The sequence below is a fragment of the Cebus imitator genome, unplaced genomic scaffold (genome assembly GCF_001604975.1).
Source record: "Cebus imitator isolate Cc_AM_T3 unplaced genomic scaffold, Cebus_imitator-1.0 Scaffold92, whole genome shotgun sequence".
Classification (NCBI taxonomy): Eukaryota; Metazoa; Chordata; class Mammalia; order Primates; family Cebidae; genus Cebus; species Cebus imitator.
In genome coordinates this window covers 4,319,436-4,338,671 of record NW_016107407.1, presented here as the reverse complement: position 1 = coordinate 4,338,671, position 19,236 = coordinate 4,319,436, and the positions used below count along the sequence as shown (strand labels likewise).

General features: G+C 34.9%; 1 protein-coding gene and 1 pseudogene across 2 annotated transcripts in view; both read left to right on the top strand.

Annotated features, from left to right (window-relative positions):
* The window catches only part of CCDC7 (coiled-coil domain containing 7), an 82,268-nt gene extending 63,357 nt beyond the window's left edge, over positions 1–18,911 (top strand). The window contains exons 14-17 of one of the 2 annotated variants that reach the window (XM_037740925.1): positions 5,017–5,082; positions 10,640–10,864; positions 16,511–16,545; positions 18,776–18,911. In XM_037740925.1, the coding sequence (XP_037596853.1) occupies positions 5,017–5,082; positions 10,640–10,864; positions 16,511–16,545; positions 18,776–18,782 (333 nt within the window). In that variant the 3' untranslated portion in view covers positions 18,783–18,911. Of the gene's footprint in view, positions 1–5,016; positions 5,083–10,639; positions 10,865–16,510; positions 16,550–18,775 lie in introns of those variants that run through there. The other variant, XM_037740926.1, reaches the window with a different exon arrangement.
* On the top strand, positions 6,801–7,455 carry LOC108309199 (annotated as a pseudogene).
* Positions 18,912–19,236: the final 325 nt, after the last annotated feature.

Here is a 19,236-nt window from a genome sequence, read left to right as displayed (position 1 = left end):
AATCTACTGTCCTGGTTCTCTGCTCAGTCCCCTTTTTGAACCAGCGTATGGGCGACTTCCCGTGGCTCCAATCGCCAGCCTAAAGGGCCTCTAGACCGGTGTATTTTGTACGGAGAACCGCGGCTCCGGGGCACCGACAAAGCAGCCGCGCGGGGCAAAGCAGCGGCGCTGGCCGAAAGAGCCGCGCTGGCGACCGTGGAGCACCTCCGCCCGGGAATTTCCTAATCTGTGGGCAATAAAAACGCGGCGTCCACTCACCCTCTGCGCTTTCACTGGGAGCTGCAATCCTGAGCTGTTCCTAAACGGCCATCTTGGATCGTCCCCCCGGAATTTATCAATTTCTACCAGGTTTACTGGTTTATGCACATAGAGTTGTATGTAGTAATCTCTGATGGTAGTTTGTATTTCTGTGGAATCGCTGGTGATATCCCCTTTGTCATTTTTTCTTGCATCTGTTTGATTCTTCTCTCTTTTCTTTTTTATTAACCTGGCTAGTGGTATATTTTGTTATCTTTTCAAGAAACTAGCCCCTGGATTTATTGATTTTTTGAAGGGTTTTTTGTGTCTCTATCTCCTTGAGATCTGCTCTGATCTTAGTTATTTCTTGTCTTCTGCTGGCTTTTGAGTTTTTTTTGATCTTGCTCCTATAGCTCTTTCAATTTTAATGATAGGGTGTCAATTTTAGATCTTTCCTTGCTTCTCATCTGGACATTTATTGCTGTAAATTTTCCTCTAGACACTGATTTAAATATGTCCCAGAGATTCTGGTACATTCTGTCTTCATTCTCGGTTTCGAAGAGCATCTTTATTTCTGCCTTCATTTCATTGTTTATCCAGTCAACATTCAAGAGCCAGTTGTTCAGTTTCCATGCAGTTGTGTGGTTCTGAGTTAGTTTCTTAATCCTGAGTTGTAATTTGATTGCATTGTGGTCTGAGAGAGTGTTATGATTTCTGTTCTTTTGCATTTGTTGAGGAGTGATTTACTTCCCATTATATGGTCAATTTTAGAGTAGGTTTGACACGGTGCTGAGAAGAATGTATATTCTGTGGATTTGGGATGGAGATTTCTGTAGATATCTGTTACATTTGTTTGGTCCAGATCTGAGTTCAAGTCCTGGATATCCTTGTTATTTTTCTGTCTCATTGATCTATGTAATATTGACAGTGGAGTGTTAAAGTCTCCCACTATTATTGTGTGGGAGTCTAAGTCTCTTTGTAGGTTAAGGACTTGCTGTATTTTTCTGGGTGCTCCTCTATCGGGTGTGTATATATTTAGGACCATTGGCTCTTCTTGTTGCATTGACCCTTTTACCATTATGTAATGCCCTTCTTTGTCTCTTTTGATCTTTGCTGGTTTAAAGTCTATTTTATCAGAAGCTACTATTGCAACTCCTGCTTTTTTTTTTTTTTTTTCCTCCATTTTTTTGGTAAATCTTCCATCCTTTTTGTGCTGGTTTCTTCCCATCTTTGTGGATTTATCTACCTGTGGTCTTTGTAGTTGGTGACTTTTGGATGGGGTCTCTGAGTGGGTGTCCTTTTGTTGATGTTGAGATTATTTCTTTCTCTTTTTTAGTTTTCCCTCTAACCGTCAGGCCTCACTGCTGTAAGACTGCTGGAGGTCCACTCCAGACCCTGCTTGCTTGGGGATCACCTTCAGTGGCTGCAGAACAGTAAGGGTTTCTGCCAGTTTCTTCTGTTATCTTCATCCCAGAAGGATACCCGCCAGATGTCAGCCGGAGCTCTTCTTTATGAGATGTCTCTTTTGATATACAGGGGTCAGTGAGCAGATTGAGGAGATAGTCTATCCCTTATTGGAGCTCAAGTGCTGTGCTGGGAGCTCTGTTGTTCTATTCAGAGCTGCTGGGCAGGTACATTTAAGTCTGTTGCAGTGGAACTCATAACTGCCTTTTTCCCCAGGTGCTCTGTCCTGGGAAGGTGGGGCTTTATTTATAACTTCCTCTCATGCTGCTGCCTTTTTTCAGAGATGCCCTGCCCAGAAAGGAAGTAGCCTAGTCACAGTCTGCCAGCAGAGATGTTGCTGAGCTGCCATGGGCTCTGCCTAGCTGCTGTGTGAGCTTCCTTGTGGTTTTGTTTACAGAGGTATAGTTAGAACTGCCTCAGTTATGGTGGTCTGCCTCAGTAATGGCAGACTGTCTCGGTAATGGTGGATTGCCTCAGTAATAGCGGAGTGCCTTGGTAATGGCGGATTGCCTCAGTAATAGCGGGGTGCCTCGGTAATGGTGGGCTGCCTCGGTAATGGCGGACTGCCTGGGTAATAGTGGACTGCCTCGGTAGTGGTGGACTCCCTTGATAATGGCAGACATCCTTCCCCCCACAGAGCTGGACCATCCTGGGTCCAGCTGTGCTTACTGTGAAACTCTCAATCCAGAGTGTTTCAGATTGCTGGTCTTTGTCATGGTGGGACCCACTGAGCTAGATCACCTGGCTCCCTGTTTCAGCCCCTTTTTTTTCCAGTTGAATGAGCAGCTCTGTCTCCCACGTGTTCCAGGTGCCAGTTGAAACAGCCGCCCACATTTGTGTGAGTTTTTCTGTGTAGACCCACTGTGCAGGCTGAAACAGCCTTGCAGGAAACTCATTGTGCTTTTCTGCACGGGAATCTCCAGGTCTGTTGGCAGTAAAAACTCATTTGGAAATGTGGTGATTACTCACCCTCTGCATTGTTCTCGCTGGGAACTGCACTCCAGAGCTGTTTGTATTTGGCCATCTTGGATCCACCTCCTCTTTTGTTTCTTAAAATAACTTTGTTTCAGAAAAGGGGCATTTATTCTATACTTTAAAGGTAGTTTTCCATTTTTGCTTGGCTTTAATTTTGATGAGAAGCAGTTATTAAAGTCATCATTTCCTTTTGTGTAATATGTCATTTTTCTTTGGCTGCTTTTATTTTTTTTTCCCTTTTATTTGTTTTTCAGCAGTTTGATTCTGACTTGTGTGGGCTTGATTTTCTTTGTAAATATCAACTTGGGCAGAACTGAACATGCTGAATATGTAAATTTCACCAAATTTGGAACATTTTAAATGTATTATTATTTTAAAATATTTTGTCTACAACTTCCTCTTTCTCTTTTCCTTGTGGAATACAATTACATATTATATATTTAGTTTTATCCCACAGTTTTCCTCAGTATCTGTTAGTTAACTTTGTTTGTATTTAGATTGAGTATTTTGTATCGATATATTTTCAAGTGGTTTGACTTTTTCCACTGTCATCAGATCCAATCTGTTCCTATGCTCATACATTAAATTTTCAATTCAGATATTATGATTATCAGTTTCAGAATTTCCATTTGACTGTTTTTTTTAAGAGACGTGGTCTTATTTTATCACTCAGGCTGGAGTACATTGGCAGGATCATTGCTCACTGCAGCCTTGAGCTCCTGGGCTCAAACAATCCTCCTGCCTCAGCCTCCCAAGGAGCTAGGATTATAGGTGTGTACCACCATGCATGACTAATTCAAAATTTGTTTTATAGACATAGGGTCTCACTGTGTTGCCCAGGCTGATTTTGAACTGCTGGCTTCAAGCAGTCCTCCCACTTTGGCCTCCTGAAATGCTGGGATTATAGATGCGGGGATGTATTTTTTATAGTTTATATTTCTCTGGTAAGATTTGTATCATTTTATTTATTATGAGCATATTTTCTTTTACACTGGACATTTTTATTATACTTGTTTTAAACATATTATATGTGAATTTTAAAATCTGGATTGTCTTGCTTGGGATCACTTTTTGTTCATTGTCTTTTAATAATAAGTTTCAGATGTCAAGTATTTCTAAATTATATCCTGGGTATTACAAATATCATATTCTTGAAACCCTAGATTATGTTATATTCTTCTGATGATTGGTATTGTTTTTTCTTTAATATATAATTAACACCATTGGATTCAAAATGTAAATTCTATATTCAGGCAGCAGCTCAAATTGCATTTTAGTTTTTTTAGCTTTTGCTAGACTTCTTAGTCTTCTGTATGCAGATGTGGTTCAGGGGTCAGGTGGATATTTTGGTAGAGTTTATATAAAAAATCTGGGGCTCCTTATCTTATCTTCTTTTCTTTGTATAATTTCCCTCTAACCTTTCCAGTGGCTTGGGTTGTCCTGAACTCTGTTCTCTAGTGGTTTTAAAGTCAGCTATTAGGCACCTTGAATGATTCAAATAGGGATTGCCCTGAAACTAAAAGCCATAAAAATGAGAATCTTACCTAGAATTCTTCCTTTCCTCCAAGTATCACCTTCCCTCAAGAATCTACCTACACTTGGCTGGTTGTGGTGGCTTATGCCTGTAATACCCATCCTTTGGGAGGCTGAGGCAGGAGGATGGCTTGAACCTAGGAGTTTGAGACTGCAGTGAGCTAGGAACCCACTGCTGTACTCTAGCCTGGGTAACAGAGCAAGACCCTGCTCTAAAAAATAAATAAATAAATAAATAGAAAGAAATTAAAAAAAAATCTGCCTATTCTTGGTTGTTCTCCTCTTGTTGATACTTGTATTTAGTCCAGAGTTTATGGTTGTTATGTAGGGTAGTATTTGTTCAGTGGGAACTTAGTCACATCAAAAGCAAAACTGGGAACTCTAAATACAGTCTTCAAAGTGTCTTTAATTTGGTGGAGAATTCCTGAGACTTCATGTGTAGTAGAATTTACTCATTCTCACAAAGACAGAACAATATTTATTTTGTGTTAAGAGTAGAGTTTCTTCTTTTAGTAAAATTTGAGATGTTTCTTTTATATATTTCGGGCCTAGAGGAAAGGATAAATGAAACATTTAATTTACTGCAATTGTAATTTGCCAGATTCATGCTCAATTTGCTTGTGAAAAATCAATAGGAAGCTTTAGCTTCAGCTATTATCCACCATTACACCTGAGAGGTGTGCAGTTCAATGTGTATGCTTGAATCTTATCTTGGCTGTCTATGGGTTTTAGAAAAGTAATAATGGTACACTAAATTAATTGAAAATACCAATGTAAATACCTTTTTTACCACTTATTACTTCCTAGAAAGTGGCACATGCTCTGGAAATTGAGAACAAAGTCCTTCAGGAGCAATTGAAACAGGCTTTACAGGTAAAGGATGTCATGTTTCTTTAACATTGTTAACAAGTAAAGAAAATATCCACAAAGAACTTTTCAAATGAATACTTTTACTATTTGGTCAGGTTTAAACTATATTTATTTATGAATTAGGGATATATTCATAAAATTTAGTATTTATTCTTATAAAAAACAGTGAGATAGAAAAGTAAATTTTCTTAAGCTAATAAAGGCAATCTATTCATCTGTCATGGTTGCAGTATAAAAAAAAGAAAAAGAAAAAAATGGCAGTGTATTTCAAGCTGATAGGCATTATACTTAAAGGTAGATTACTACAGGCATTCCAGTTAAACTCAGTTGAACCAAGATGTTGGCTCTTACTACTCTTTTAAAAATTCTAGTTGAATAATACAACAAGAAATGAAAAAAAGCTGTAAACATTTCATGAATGGACAAAAGTGTAATCATTTGTTTATTATAAAATTGTTTTTCTGAAAAATTCAAGATATTAGTTATTAGTGATAGAGTTTAAAAAGGTGAGTGAGGGCAAAATAGAATAGGTTTTAGAATAGAATAGAGAAAATAAATCAACAGATTTCCTTTTTATTAGAAACAATAATTTAGAAAATGATTGTTCAAATATATCATTTTATAAAATGTAATATATGTTTATTCGTAATATTAGTTTAGAGTGATACAATATATTTAATAAGAAATACACAGTTTAATATTAAGAAAAATAAAATACTTTACCAAGAGACACAGATCAACAGTGAATAAATAGAAATTTATAATTTTAGTTTTGAGCATTCAGTGTTATCAATGTTTTAATTTTCTATTTCTCAAACAGTTATACAAACTGAAAGCAATTTATTTTTAGATATAAATGAAATTGTTCTTGAGTTTAATAAAATTACTCTAAGGCCAGGTGCAGGGGCCTTATAATATATAACCAATCCCAGCACTTTAGGAGGCTGAGGCGAGTGCATTTCTTGAGCCCAGGAGTTTGATATCAGCCTGAGCAATGGAGTGAGACCTTGTCCCTACAAAACATTTTAAACAATTAGCCAGGTGTGGTGGGATGTGCCTATAGTCCCAGCTACTCTGGAGGCTGAGGCAGGAGGATCACTTGAGCCCAGGAGGTTTGAGGCTGCAGTGAGCACGGATTAGGCCACTACACTCAAGGCTGGGTAACAGAGAGAGATCCTGTCTCAAAAAAATATATTATAAAATATAATGAGACAAGAAACTGATGATTATACAAAAGAAAACCAAGAAGATTTTCTTATGAAAAAAATCAATAAATCATGTAAAACTTCAATAACCAAAACACTGTGGTTCTGATTCTGGCACTGAATGGAAAGTCCAAAAACAGATTCAAATCAATATAATAATTTAGTATTTTATAAACTATTTATTAAAAATTTTTAAAGAAGGATAAAATAGTCACACAAAGTGAATTAGTGGGAAAACGTACATTTTCAGATAATATATCAAAATAAATTGGAGATTGATTTAAGATTAAATAGTAATAAATGTTAGAAGAAACACTGGTAACAGTTAGATGGTCTTGATTAGAGAAAAGACTTTTAAGCTTTATACTCCCAAAGGAATATGTTAATGTATTTGGCTATATATGAATTTAAAACTTTTTTATGTTAGAAAAATCATAAGAAATAAAGATAAATGGAAAATGTGTGCAAAATGTTTTATGTAAAGATATGTTGCCCCTTTATGTTTATCTGCATATGAAGATATTGTATATGAAGATATTTGTGGCTCAAGCTTGAGGTGCACAGGGCCAGAGATGCCACAGACCTGCCACCCAAAGCATCTCAGAAGTGGTGAACTCTTCAAATTTGCGATAAAAATGGCCTCCAATAAAACTGCATTGCAAAAAATGAGAAACAGAATGGAAAGGATGAAAAAGTTGAAGAGGCATAACCTGAAGAATTTGTGTTGGAAAAAGTACTAGATCAACGTGCAGTGATGGGAAAGTGGAATATTTCCTAAGTGGAAGGGATTTATACATGCTTACAGTACTTGGGAACCTGAAGAAAATTTAGAGTGTACAGAGATAATTAAAGCATTTCTTAATTCTCAGAATGCTGGTAAAGAAAAAGATGATATAAAAAGAAAATCTTTATCTGACAATGAATCTGATGACAGGAAATCAAAGAAGAAAAGAGATGCTGCTGACAAATCAAGATTTACCAGAGGTCTTGATTCTAAAAGAATAATTGTCACAGACAGCAGTGGAGAATTGATGTTTCTCATGAAATGGAAAGATGATGAGGCAGACTTTATACTGGCAGAAGAGGCAAATATGAAGTGTCCTCCAGTTATACTGCTTTTTATGAACAGAGACTAACTTGGCATTCTTGACCAGGAGATGAAGCTCAATAATTGTCTGCATTGTTTTATATACATATATGTATACATATAATTGTTTCCATTGTTTATTTATACAATACAATATTTATACATATAATTGTTTTGTATAAAATCTGGATCTTGGCTTTTGCTTTTCTAGTATGAAGAAATAACAAGATTGATACGTTTGTTTTCAAAGTAGTGTTGAGAGGTTTTTTTTTGGAGGTTTGTTTTTGCATGACTAGCACTGGTTACTTTGAACAAATAAAAACTTTTGGTAGTTGCTTCCTTAATTAGAAAAGAACATTTGATACCATGGTATATTATTTCCTCTGCATTAGAGAACAGTTTTTCTAAAGGTTCAGGGAAATTCCCATAGTCATTACTCAATCAGAACTTGTGTTCTTATATGCCTAAGGGCCATTCTGCGTTTTTTGTTTTGTGTGTGTGTGTGTGTTTGTGTATACATAAAAAAAATGTAAATAGTTTTCTTTTTTTAAAAAAACAATTGCCAAAACAAAAATTACAAGTTAGTCCATATTTCTGAGATGCCATCAGTCTGAGCAACCCAAAATATAAATCAAGTCAAAGTGAAAAATTTCCTGAAGCAGTACATTTCAAGTGAAATGGTTCTAATTAATTCTAATTAAGTTTAATTGGATAATTTAAAAGCATGCGTATCTATATATAGTATGGTTTGTTTGCAAAATTCCTAAAAGGAAAACTTTTATCACTGTCAACAACCTCCCCATTCAGATGAGAAAACTAAACAAATCCTAGTTTGTTTTAATTGGCTAACCAAGACTTAGTTAATTGGACATTGCTCTAGCGAATCCATTCCTTAACAAAAAGTTGAAATCTCTGTTGCTACATGGACTAAAGGTCATGATTTATTGAATACCTAAGACTTGGTGTATGGAAACCTAATCAGATGGGTTAGAGATGTTGGCAGTTTAGGACCTGCTGCCATAAAAGTGTGAATAAACTTTTGTCATCTAAACTATTGACCTGCATGTTTTTTCTTTACCCTGACTCATTCCTTACATGTAGGCTCAGTCTTTTCAGTATTTGCTTTACTTGTTCAGCAGAAGCCAGGAAAAACAACTTTGTAGTAATCAGAATGCTACCTAACTGTATTTTGTTTACTTTATTGTAAATGCTGGTGAATGGTGGTCAATATTAATAGTTTTATATTCCTTTATGCAATAAAGAAATTTTATAAACCTACAATAAATATGGATAGCCATCCCCCAAAATAGACAAAGGATGTGCATAGGCAAGTTTCAGAAATACATATTACCAATAAATGCATGCAAACATATTTAAACTCACTAGTATCAAATACATGCATTTAAAATACAGTAGTACAGATTTTTTATTTTGCCTGTCATCTTGATAAAAATGTAAGGCGTAAAAACTACAGAAATTCGTAGTATTTATGGTTGTATGCTGAAATGGGCAACCTTTCACATACTTCTATTGTCAAAAAAATATGAATTGATATATTCATAGATGTTTGATAACAGAAGTATGAAAGATATTTATGTCTTTTCTGGGAGACAAAAAAGACATAGCAAACTTGAAAAGATGTATCCTTTTCACTCAATAAAAGCTTTTAAAATTTTATTCTAAAGAAGAAAAAAGTATACAGAGATTTTGCACAAGTATGTACAATGTCATATGTTTTAATAGCAAAAATTATGAAATGATCTAATTGTCCATTGATAAGGAATTTGCTAAGCCAATTATGGTATATTATTAAATGTATTTCTGTTACCTATTCTGATTTAAATGTATATTTATGTTATAGAAACATATCTATGACATTATTTAATAAAAAGAGCATATTATGTGAGTATGTATAGTATGACCCAATCTAGATAAACATTTAAAAAATTTGGCTGGGCATGGTAGTTCATGTCTGTAGTCCAAGCACTTTGCGAGACTGAGGACTGTGGATCACTTTGAGCCCAAGAGTTTGCAATCAGTCTGGGCAACGTGGCAAAACCCTGTCTCTACTAAAAATAAAAAAACTGGATGTGGTGGTATGGGCCTGTAGTCTCAGCTACTTGGGAGGCTGAAGTGGAGGGATGACTTGAGCCCAGGAGACAGAGGTTGCAAAAAACCCATGTATATCTATATCTATATATGTGTATAGATGTATCTTATATATATGACATATGTAAGATATATATATGCACTAACTATATTCAGAAAAATTTAAAAAGGATATACCTCAAAATGTTAATAGTGATTTTTCTTTATGAGGTGAGATTATTTGTTAATTTTCTTTTTGTTTATCTATATATTCTTTTATATAAGTTGCTGGGACAAGTCCTAACGTGTGTGATTGATTATATTGTTTGAGAATGACAGCAAGGAGACCAAGCCAGCCCCTAAGCACAAAACTGCTCAGGGCATTTTAAAATAGTGAACAGTATATGCATATCATACACTAGTTAAACCAATTCTTTAAACACAGGATCTGTGATCCTGCCCCCACTGCTCCCTCATGGAGAATGCTTTCTAGTTTGTTTTTGATCAGTGGTAAGCAGGCACCAGCTGCCCTAGTTTATCTTTGTTCTATGAGAAAACACAGAACACCTGAGTTTTAATAATACTCACCTGTTCAGAGAGAATAAACTCATGGGTCGGAGTCTGCTGGAGGCCCTCAGCTCAGAAGGCTGCTAGCTCCCGACCCCACTTTGCACTGTATCTTTGTGTTTGTTTCTTAAGTCCGTTGGGGTCTCTACGACCGAGCTGGACTCAGCATTAGGTAAGTTAATTATGTAACTAGAATGATAAAAAGTGACATTTTTAAGGAGACATTTATTCCAGAATAAATTGTTCTCTACATTTTATTTCATTCTTTGATATTATAGGTGTTATCTTTGCTATAGTCTATCAGTTTTTATAATGTATATGAATTTTTATTTTGCTTGTGTAATAATTAGAGCCTTAAAAAATAACAGCCAGGAGAAACTCCTGGGTATAAAAATAGCCCTCAAAGGTGGAAGAGGTTTCTTCACAACTTTTGGTTTTAACTGTGGAATTGTTAAAGTATCAATTATATCAGTAGCTTAACTTTGCTCCCTTTAACTCAGTAAAAATGAGTTGAGAAATCACGTACGCATAAATATATGTAAATTCCTGAATGCAGTAGTATTGGCAGAAAATATCAGAAAATGCTTGATAAACTGGTACTTTTTTAAAACAGGAAGCTGAAAAAGCTAAGCATCAACTTAACTATTTCCTAAGTCAAGATAAGAAGTTACGTAAAAGTGAGGGGAAAATCGAGACAACAATGGAAGTGGGTAATAATCAAACAAAAGTTAAAGGTGAAGATTCAAAAAATATACCACTGAAGAAAGAAACAAGAAAATCACTGATTCCAGATTCAGGTGGACAAAGGACAAATGATAAAATCCAAGAATATCCACAGGTAAGAAAATAACCAAAATGGAGACAGTAATATATGTTGTGAGAAATTTATCATCTTTCATATTATTATTTACTTAATTTGTATATGTTATTTAAAAATTATTCCTTTTGGGGGGGTTTGTTTTTACTTTTGCCCTTTACCTTCTGGATATGTCAACTCATTATTATTTTTAATACCAAATTGTGACTTAAATATACATATATCTTTGAATGACCACATAAGGATCTGAGATTTGAGTCCTTTATTTTTACCTTCTCTTATTGTGTATAATTTTTATTGTGAACTATCTTAACTTCTTCCTGGAAAGATAAATAATAAAGACAGTTTCTCTGAGGGCAATCAAAATTATTAAAGTTGTTAGGTCATGTATATAAATGGAGTAGGGTACACTGAATTGAATAAAAAACAAATATTTGAAGAAATATCGGATGCTGCTTTAAGACAAAGAACAAAAGAAGCAGTACAACTTAAAATCTACTAGTCATTTTATATCTGCTATTATAAAATGTGCTAGTCATTTTATATCTGTGATTGTTATAAAATATGCTAGTCATTTTTATGTTTATTTATATGGGCTGGTTATTTACACAAGACCATAAGATAGCTATGAGCACCTCCATTTTGAGGATGAAACCAAAGCTTTAAAAAATTAGACATGCAATATTACAGTGAGTAATACTGAGTTAGATTTCAAATTCAGGTCTTTCTAGATCCAAAATCACATCTAAAGATAACTTCTTTGCTTGTCTATATGGTTGGATTTGAAACTTGCTTTGTTAATAGCTTTATTGTTTTACATTTCCCGTATTTATCCCCTAAATCCAAAGTGAAGTTTTTCTTACATGACAGAAAAAGTTAGATTCAGTAATAAAATGAACCTGAACAGAAGGAACAACTTCATTACCTAAAAACACCACATTGCTTTCACGTGATTGTAATTTTTAGTGAGTTTATATATAGATCAATACACACCTGTCTTGCATATCTAGCTTAACACTCATTATACATTTACTATATGCTAGGTTCTTTGCATAGAAGATGTACATAATGTTCTGGTAATAGTGAAACAGGGGTTATTATTAGTGGAGATTTTTATTTAATAGAAGTTTATACTCACCATCCATGTTCTTATAGTAATTTAACTGTAATATTCTTTCTCAACCACTGTATTAAAACTATTTTTGCCAAGGTTATAACAAATCTACTTAATGCTATTCTGAAGGATACTTTATAGTTTTCTTTTTCTTTCTCTCTTGTTTTTTTTTTTTTTTGAGATGGAGTTTCACTCTTGTTGCCCAGGCTGGAGTGCAGCGCATGATCTCAGCTCACTGCAACCTCCACCTCCCTGATTCAAGTGATTCTCCTGCCTCAGCCTCCTGGATAGCTGAGATTACAGGTGCCCACAGCCATGCCTGGCTAATTTTTTTGTATTTTTAGTACAGTGTTTCACCATGTTGGCCAGGCTGGTCTTGAACTGACCTCAGGTGATCCACCCACCTCGGCCTCTCAAAGTGCTTGGATTACAAGGCATGAGCCACCATGCTCAGCCAGATGATTTATAGTTTTATCTTATTTGTCCTCTTAGTAACATTTAACCATTTATTGTTTTTAAATATAGTCTATAGTTTGTTTGAGAAACAGCATAGTTATTTGGTTTTCCTTCTATATTTCTGGGACACCTCTTTGGTCTCCTCTTGCTCTGCTCATTCTTTAAATGTTGGTATTTTTCTGGAAAAAAAAAAGAGTTGTTTATTCCATATACTCTTTCTGAGAGTGCTCATATACCTTCATGGCTTCTAGTGCCATATAAATCTCTTAGTTCTCACTCAAATAGCACCTAATTTCCGGACCTATTGTTCATTAACATACTGAATTTTTCTGTTTAAATGGGCTTCAAACATCTAGAATTCACCATGTCCTCAAATGAACCAATTGCTTTCTTCTCAAACCTGCTTTATCTCCCAATATTCAGTCTCCTGGCATCCTCATCCATCTAATTGCTGAAACTGAAAGTCTAACATCACTGTTACTTCTTCCTCTCCTTTGTCTTGATCCTATTATTATCCATCAAATTCTATCCAGTTTTCTCAATATTACTGACAGTTCTGGTAGTCAAGCTCCTTCCAGAACTCTAATTGGTCTTTCTTTCCAGGCCAATCTCCATGTTGGTAGCTAGTCATCTTTCAAAAATTGATGGTTGTTACCTTCTTGTCTAAAATATTTAATGCTTTCTATTTCCCTTACTTTAAGAACAAAGCCCTAATTATGGTTTAAGGCTTTTTCAGATCTGGTCTTTTTTTGAGATCCCAGCCTCATCTTTAATTAACCCCCTAAGCTATTGCACATGCTTTCATATGCACACATGTGTTGTATATTTTATGCTTTAGCTACACTGAACCTCCTTTAAGTTCATAGAACATGTGGTATTTTCTGTAACCTGAAATATTTTGCCTATTTTGTTCTCTGCTTGAAACAGTTTCTCCCTTCTCCGTTTCCTAAAATTTATCTGATTAAAAGATAAATGAGGAACAAAAAGTACTGTTTCAGTTATTTTTTTGCAGCATAACAAATTACACTAAAATTTAGCAGTGTAGAAAGCAAACATGTATTATCTCAGAATATTTGTAGGTCAGGAATCCTAGCGTTCCTTAGCTGTGTCCTCTGGCTTAGGGTCCCTCTCACAAGGATGTAGCCAAGGCATTAGCTTTGGCTGTGTGTATCTTAAGGTCCAACTGGGGAAAGATGTACTCCCAAGCTCGTATACTCACGTGACTATTGTTAGGCCTCGGGTCCTTGCTGTTGACTTGAGACATCAGTACTTTGCTATAGGCCCTCTCCATAATGCAGTTTACAACATGGGAACAAGGGCTGAGTGAGATATAGGGAGACATAGATGGAGGGAAAGAGACAGGGAGAAAGAGACAGAGATAATCTAATCTCAGAAATGAAATCCCATCACTTTTGTCATCTACTAATTAAAAGTAGAAGTAGTCGCTAGCGCCAGCCTACACACAGGGAAGGGTATACCTCTAGCATGAATACCATGAGCAGGGATCACTGGTAGTCATTTTAGAGGCTGCCTACTATGAGTATTAATAGGTATGAGGTTGTGAAAATTCCTGAATCGAATACTAAATCAAGCTGTTTGGTCTTCAATTTTCAGAAAAGAAAATTTCTGGGTAAAGGAATAACATGCAAGATACTGTTTTTAAAGAAAATAATTGTACATCAGTGGGGTAGATGTGTCATTCCCTTTTATTGATCCCATAATTAATAAGGTTTTTATGTATATTGTAAGTATAAATGTATTTAATTTTTTCTGCTGATAGAGCTCTCCGGGTATCATAATGCCCTTGGTTGGCTGTGGAGCTGGATATTGTTAATATCAAGAGCAGGCTTTCTCACCTGAGGTGGGAAGGTCTCAGTGCTCTTGGGTCTGGGCTTCACAGTGAAGCCACCTTATCATCCTGTGCTTTAGGGAATAGACATCAAAAGTTTACAAGTAAAGGAAAAATATTTGGAACTTCTACAACTAGATGCTATATTACACAAAAGGGCTGTCATATATACATCCTAATGACAAGTTGGAAAAGTAGTTCCTTTTTGTTTCTGCAACTGTTTTTGAGGTTGTTTATTGAAATGATAATCTTTTTTAATTCAGAGGGAGGAGCAAGAACTATTATTTCTGTCAGGAACTATACATAATTATCTATAAACTGTTAATGGAGGATGATAATACTTTATAAGAGTACTGTGGCTGGGCGTGGTGGCTCATGCCTCTAATCCCAGCACTCTGGCCCAAGGTGGGTAGATCACTTGAGATCAAGAGTTGGAGACCAGCCTGGCGAACATGGTGAATCCCTGTCTCTACTAAAAATAAAAAAATTAAAAACCAGGCATGGTGGTGCGTGCCTGTAATCCCAGCTGCTTAGAAGGCCGAGGCGGGAGAATCACTTGAACCTGGGAGGTGGAGGTTGCAGTGAGCCCAGATAGTGGCACTGCACTCAAGCCTGGGCAACAGAATGAGACCCTGTCTCAAAAAAAAAGGAAAAAAAAAAAAAAAATACCGTGAGGGTAGAATAAGATAATGCTTGTAAACTGCTTTTGTGTATCACGAAGCCCTATGTAACTGTTATTTTGCATCCCTATTTAGCTCACTAGGAGTTGTCTACATAGGCTAAAAATTCTTGGTGATTTATTAGTTAGTATATAGGATAACTATTGTGACTATTGTGACACAGAGACACAAAATGTATGATGGCTCAAACACAATAGAAGCTTATTTCCTGGTGTTAATAGTCCAGGGATGTTCAAGGCCAGTGTTTGTGGTAGGGAGTTCTGCTCCACAGAGTTTAGGTATCCTGACATATGGAAGTTTTACTCTTAGATGTGGCTTCCTAAGCCACACTGGGTATAGTTATCTAGCTCTCAGAAAAGAATATGGAGGACAAACGTAAGTAATTTTCATTGACCAGGCTGGAGGAGGCACACATCATTTTTTCTCACATTCTATTTGCTACATTTAACTACAGAGGGAATTTAAAAATGTAGACTAAAAATGTGTCTAAGAAGATAAAATTAGTTTGTTGACCATTTAGAAGTCTTTGCCACAGGGGAATAAGGATAAAGCCAGTTAATCTCTGCATAAAAGAAGCTGAATTAGATGAAAATCAGATCTGGAATAAAACCTAGAATCAACATTTATATTATAGAAAAATTTGTATTATATTCACAAGAGGTAATTTATTAATAAAAATCACACTTTGAAGGCCACTTGCATAACTTTTTTTTTTTTTTTTTTTTGAGACAGAGTCTCACTCTGACACTCAGGCTGGACTGCAATGGCATGATCTCGGCTCACTGCAACATCCGCCTCTCTGGTTCAAATAATTCTCCTGCCTCAGCCTCCTGAGTAGCTGGGATTATAGGCGCCCGCCACCATACCCAGCTAATTTTTGTATTTTTAGTAGAGATGGGATTTCAGCATGTTGGCCAGACTAGTCTTGAACTCCTGACCTCACATTATCTGCCTGCCTCAGCCTCCCAAAGTGCTGGGATTACAGGCGTGAGCCACCTTGCCTGGCTGGCCTAACGTTTTTGGTTACATACTTCTGTAAACATATTTGAGCTTGTGTTCTCAATGTACCTATTTTAAAATAAATAAATTACAAAGAGTACCACCACTGTTTATTATATATAATAGCATTATAAACCCTTCAGCAAGAATATTTAAAAGGAATAGATAGTTATGTCATAGATAAGTTTAAAATGAATTTTGGGCTACTCTGCCTGTGGAGCAGCCCTGCTCTGTCTATGGAGCAGCTATTTGCATGTACTCTATTGCTCTAATAAACACGCTTTTCTTTCACTCAAAAAATTTTGTTTACTGAAAGTATAAAACCCTCTTTGCTTTTAATTTAAAAGTATAAGTGTAATTTTAGGGCCTACTCTTCTATAGTGTCTCTTCCAATGCTAAAATATGATAATTTCTTTGCTTTTTTGATACCTTAATTTTACAAAATTATCATATTAAACTGCCTTAATCACTTTAAAAAAGTGATATTTTTCTAAATGACTGAATGTAAACATTTTATATGTATACTTGATATGTACTTGATATATTTAAATGTATTATCTTTATCACAGATCTCTGCCCAAAGTGGAAGACCAATTGAAAAAAGGTAAAACATTTAAAAAAATTTTTTCTCTCATTTTCTAATCTTTATCAGTTCACATACACAAGTAATGAAAAGTACGATTCTAAATTTAATATCACAAAACTCCTTGATTTTTATCTTTCCTATGATATTGCACTCTTATCTTTGAAACTAATTTTAAGTAGGAAATGTTTGAAACTTTGCAGTCAAAAATCAAAATTAAATGAAATAAATTAAGGACCAAGTCTATGTACAAAACACTTTTTCTGTCAACATTAATTAAAATTTCCAAATAGTGAGGAACTAACCCTTATTTTCAACTTAGTTTATCAAGATACATAAGCTAGATACATAAACAATTTATTTAAAAATCCTTTTTGCCTTTCATTTTAACTCAGTCACTATACACACACATACATATGTACATGCATGTGCATAAATAATTCAGTTGACTGATTCATCCAATTCAATCTTAGTTTTCACTTGTGAGTCTCTGATTAGCATATTATGATTGATTCACAGCATTTTTTGATTCACATTACCATGCAGTAAAGAGGAATTACCTAGAAGTATGCATTTATGTACTTTATCACCATTTTAAATATATCTGGATTATAGACCCAGGTGAATTAGCAAGAATTAGGCAATATGTATAATGATTAATGGCCAGAAGTTTTGAAAATGTTCATTTTAAATGTTTGTAGTGAATGTTTAAAAGTATTTTAAACACTAACTAAACATATACTAAAAACTGTATGTTTTAAATACAATATGTAAGAGAAAATTAGACATTGGTCCATTTGTTGATCTGCAAACTTATTATGCTTGGTTTCTTGTTACTGATTTCTTTATATTTTAAAAATGTATGGTTAGCATTATAAACATTTGGAAAGGCATAAGAAAAAGTATTAATAATTATCTTCAGCAGTAATGGGAACTTAGCCATTTTACATATCGTGTAGAAATGGGAAGGAATAATGTATGGTGCTCTTATATTCATACTCAGATTATGGTAGAGCATGTAATACTACTATAGTTTTCCATGTAATCATGGCGAAGGATAGCTTTGGAAAATCCTGGAGAGCCAGTAGTTTATCACCCTGAAGAACATGAGGTGGTAACTTTTGATATAATTTGTTTTAAAATTGAACATTTAGTTTCTGCTGATAAATGTGATAGGCTCTTTGTACATTGATAAATCTCAGAAAATAGAAACATTGGCTTTAAAAAAGCATTTTAAATAGTTTCTAGTCTGTATGAAGACGTGATAAAGCAGTTTCAGTTACTTTCCATGGGCATTTGGAAAAGTCTTAAGGGGTTATGTTAATGTTACTTAGTCTAGTCCTCATTCTACTTTTCTGATAAGTCACATTTTAGAATTTAAATTGGAAGTGATAGAATGGAAGAAGAGCTCAATGGAGAACAAGAGAATGAGGATGATAGAGAATATAGGACATCAAGATTAAGAAAAAATCATAGAGTGAATATATCAAATTATTCATCTGAAATGCCCTTTTTTCCCTAGAAATGTTAATTGATGTGAAATGTTAATTGATATAATAACTTCAGGAGGAAGATTATTTTAATTCATTTCAATTCAGTTTAGCTCTAATGAGGAAACACTAACAGCATCCATGCTGTGCAAGGCACTGTGATGGATATTATGAGATATAAAGGGTTTCAAATATATGGTCATTGCCCTCAATGCATTAACAGTCTAGTAGGGCCGACTAGACATGTACAAAAATAAGTGGAGTATAATGCAGATGTTGCATTCTATAAAACATTACTAAGAAGCTACATCAAAACAGAGGAAAAGTTATTTCTGACTGGATTAAGAATTACATACCATTTAATTTAATAAAGATGGTTGGGTTGGATTTTAACAGGGAGATGTGAAGAAAGGGTGTGACAAGTGGACAGAACTTTGCTTTGAGGCAAAGATGACGATGTTTGGAATCTATACACTGTGCTCGGGAAAAGGCCAAAAATTCATTTTTCTCGGATTCTAGACTTAGGACATTAGTGGGAAATACGAGATGAAATAGGTTGTTTCCGCTTGATAGGTTTTATAGAATTGCCCTTAATAGCTTTAGGTTAATTACTATATATAATATAATATATCATATATATTATATATATGATAATGTATCATATCATATATTATATTATATTGCTAAACATAATAAAAATTCAAACTATTAAGCACATGCCACATATTATTCATCAACCTTCATTTTGGGTTACTTCTTAGATCCTAATAGAGTTTCTGAAATACTTTGGAAAAGTCTCCCAAACCTTCAGAGAGTGGATGGGAGCGAAGTAAGGAGACCCCACCTGAGCAGATACATGGTATTGCTTATAATAAAGTACATTTTTGCTCTTTACAACATTTAGCAGTTTATTTTGGCTTAGGGAATGAGTTAGTGATAAACAGTTAATCAAACAATAATAATGTATTGTTTCACATCATCTGCATTGTTAGCTTAAATGTTTTGCGGCAATGAAATTCACACCTTTTAGAAATGTATGTCAACTAATTCATGGTGTTTTATTTTTAAGAGTTACACAGTCAACCTTCTTCTTTCTAAATACTTTCATTAGGACTTTTTTCTCCCCATTACTACTTGAGTTTGCTATAAAGCACAAAAACATACAAGGGAAGTATATTGGTATGTGTCCATTTTTTTCTCCATAGATGATTAGTTAGCTGTT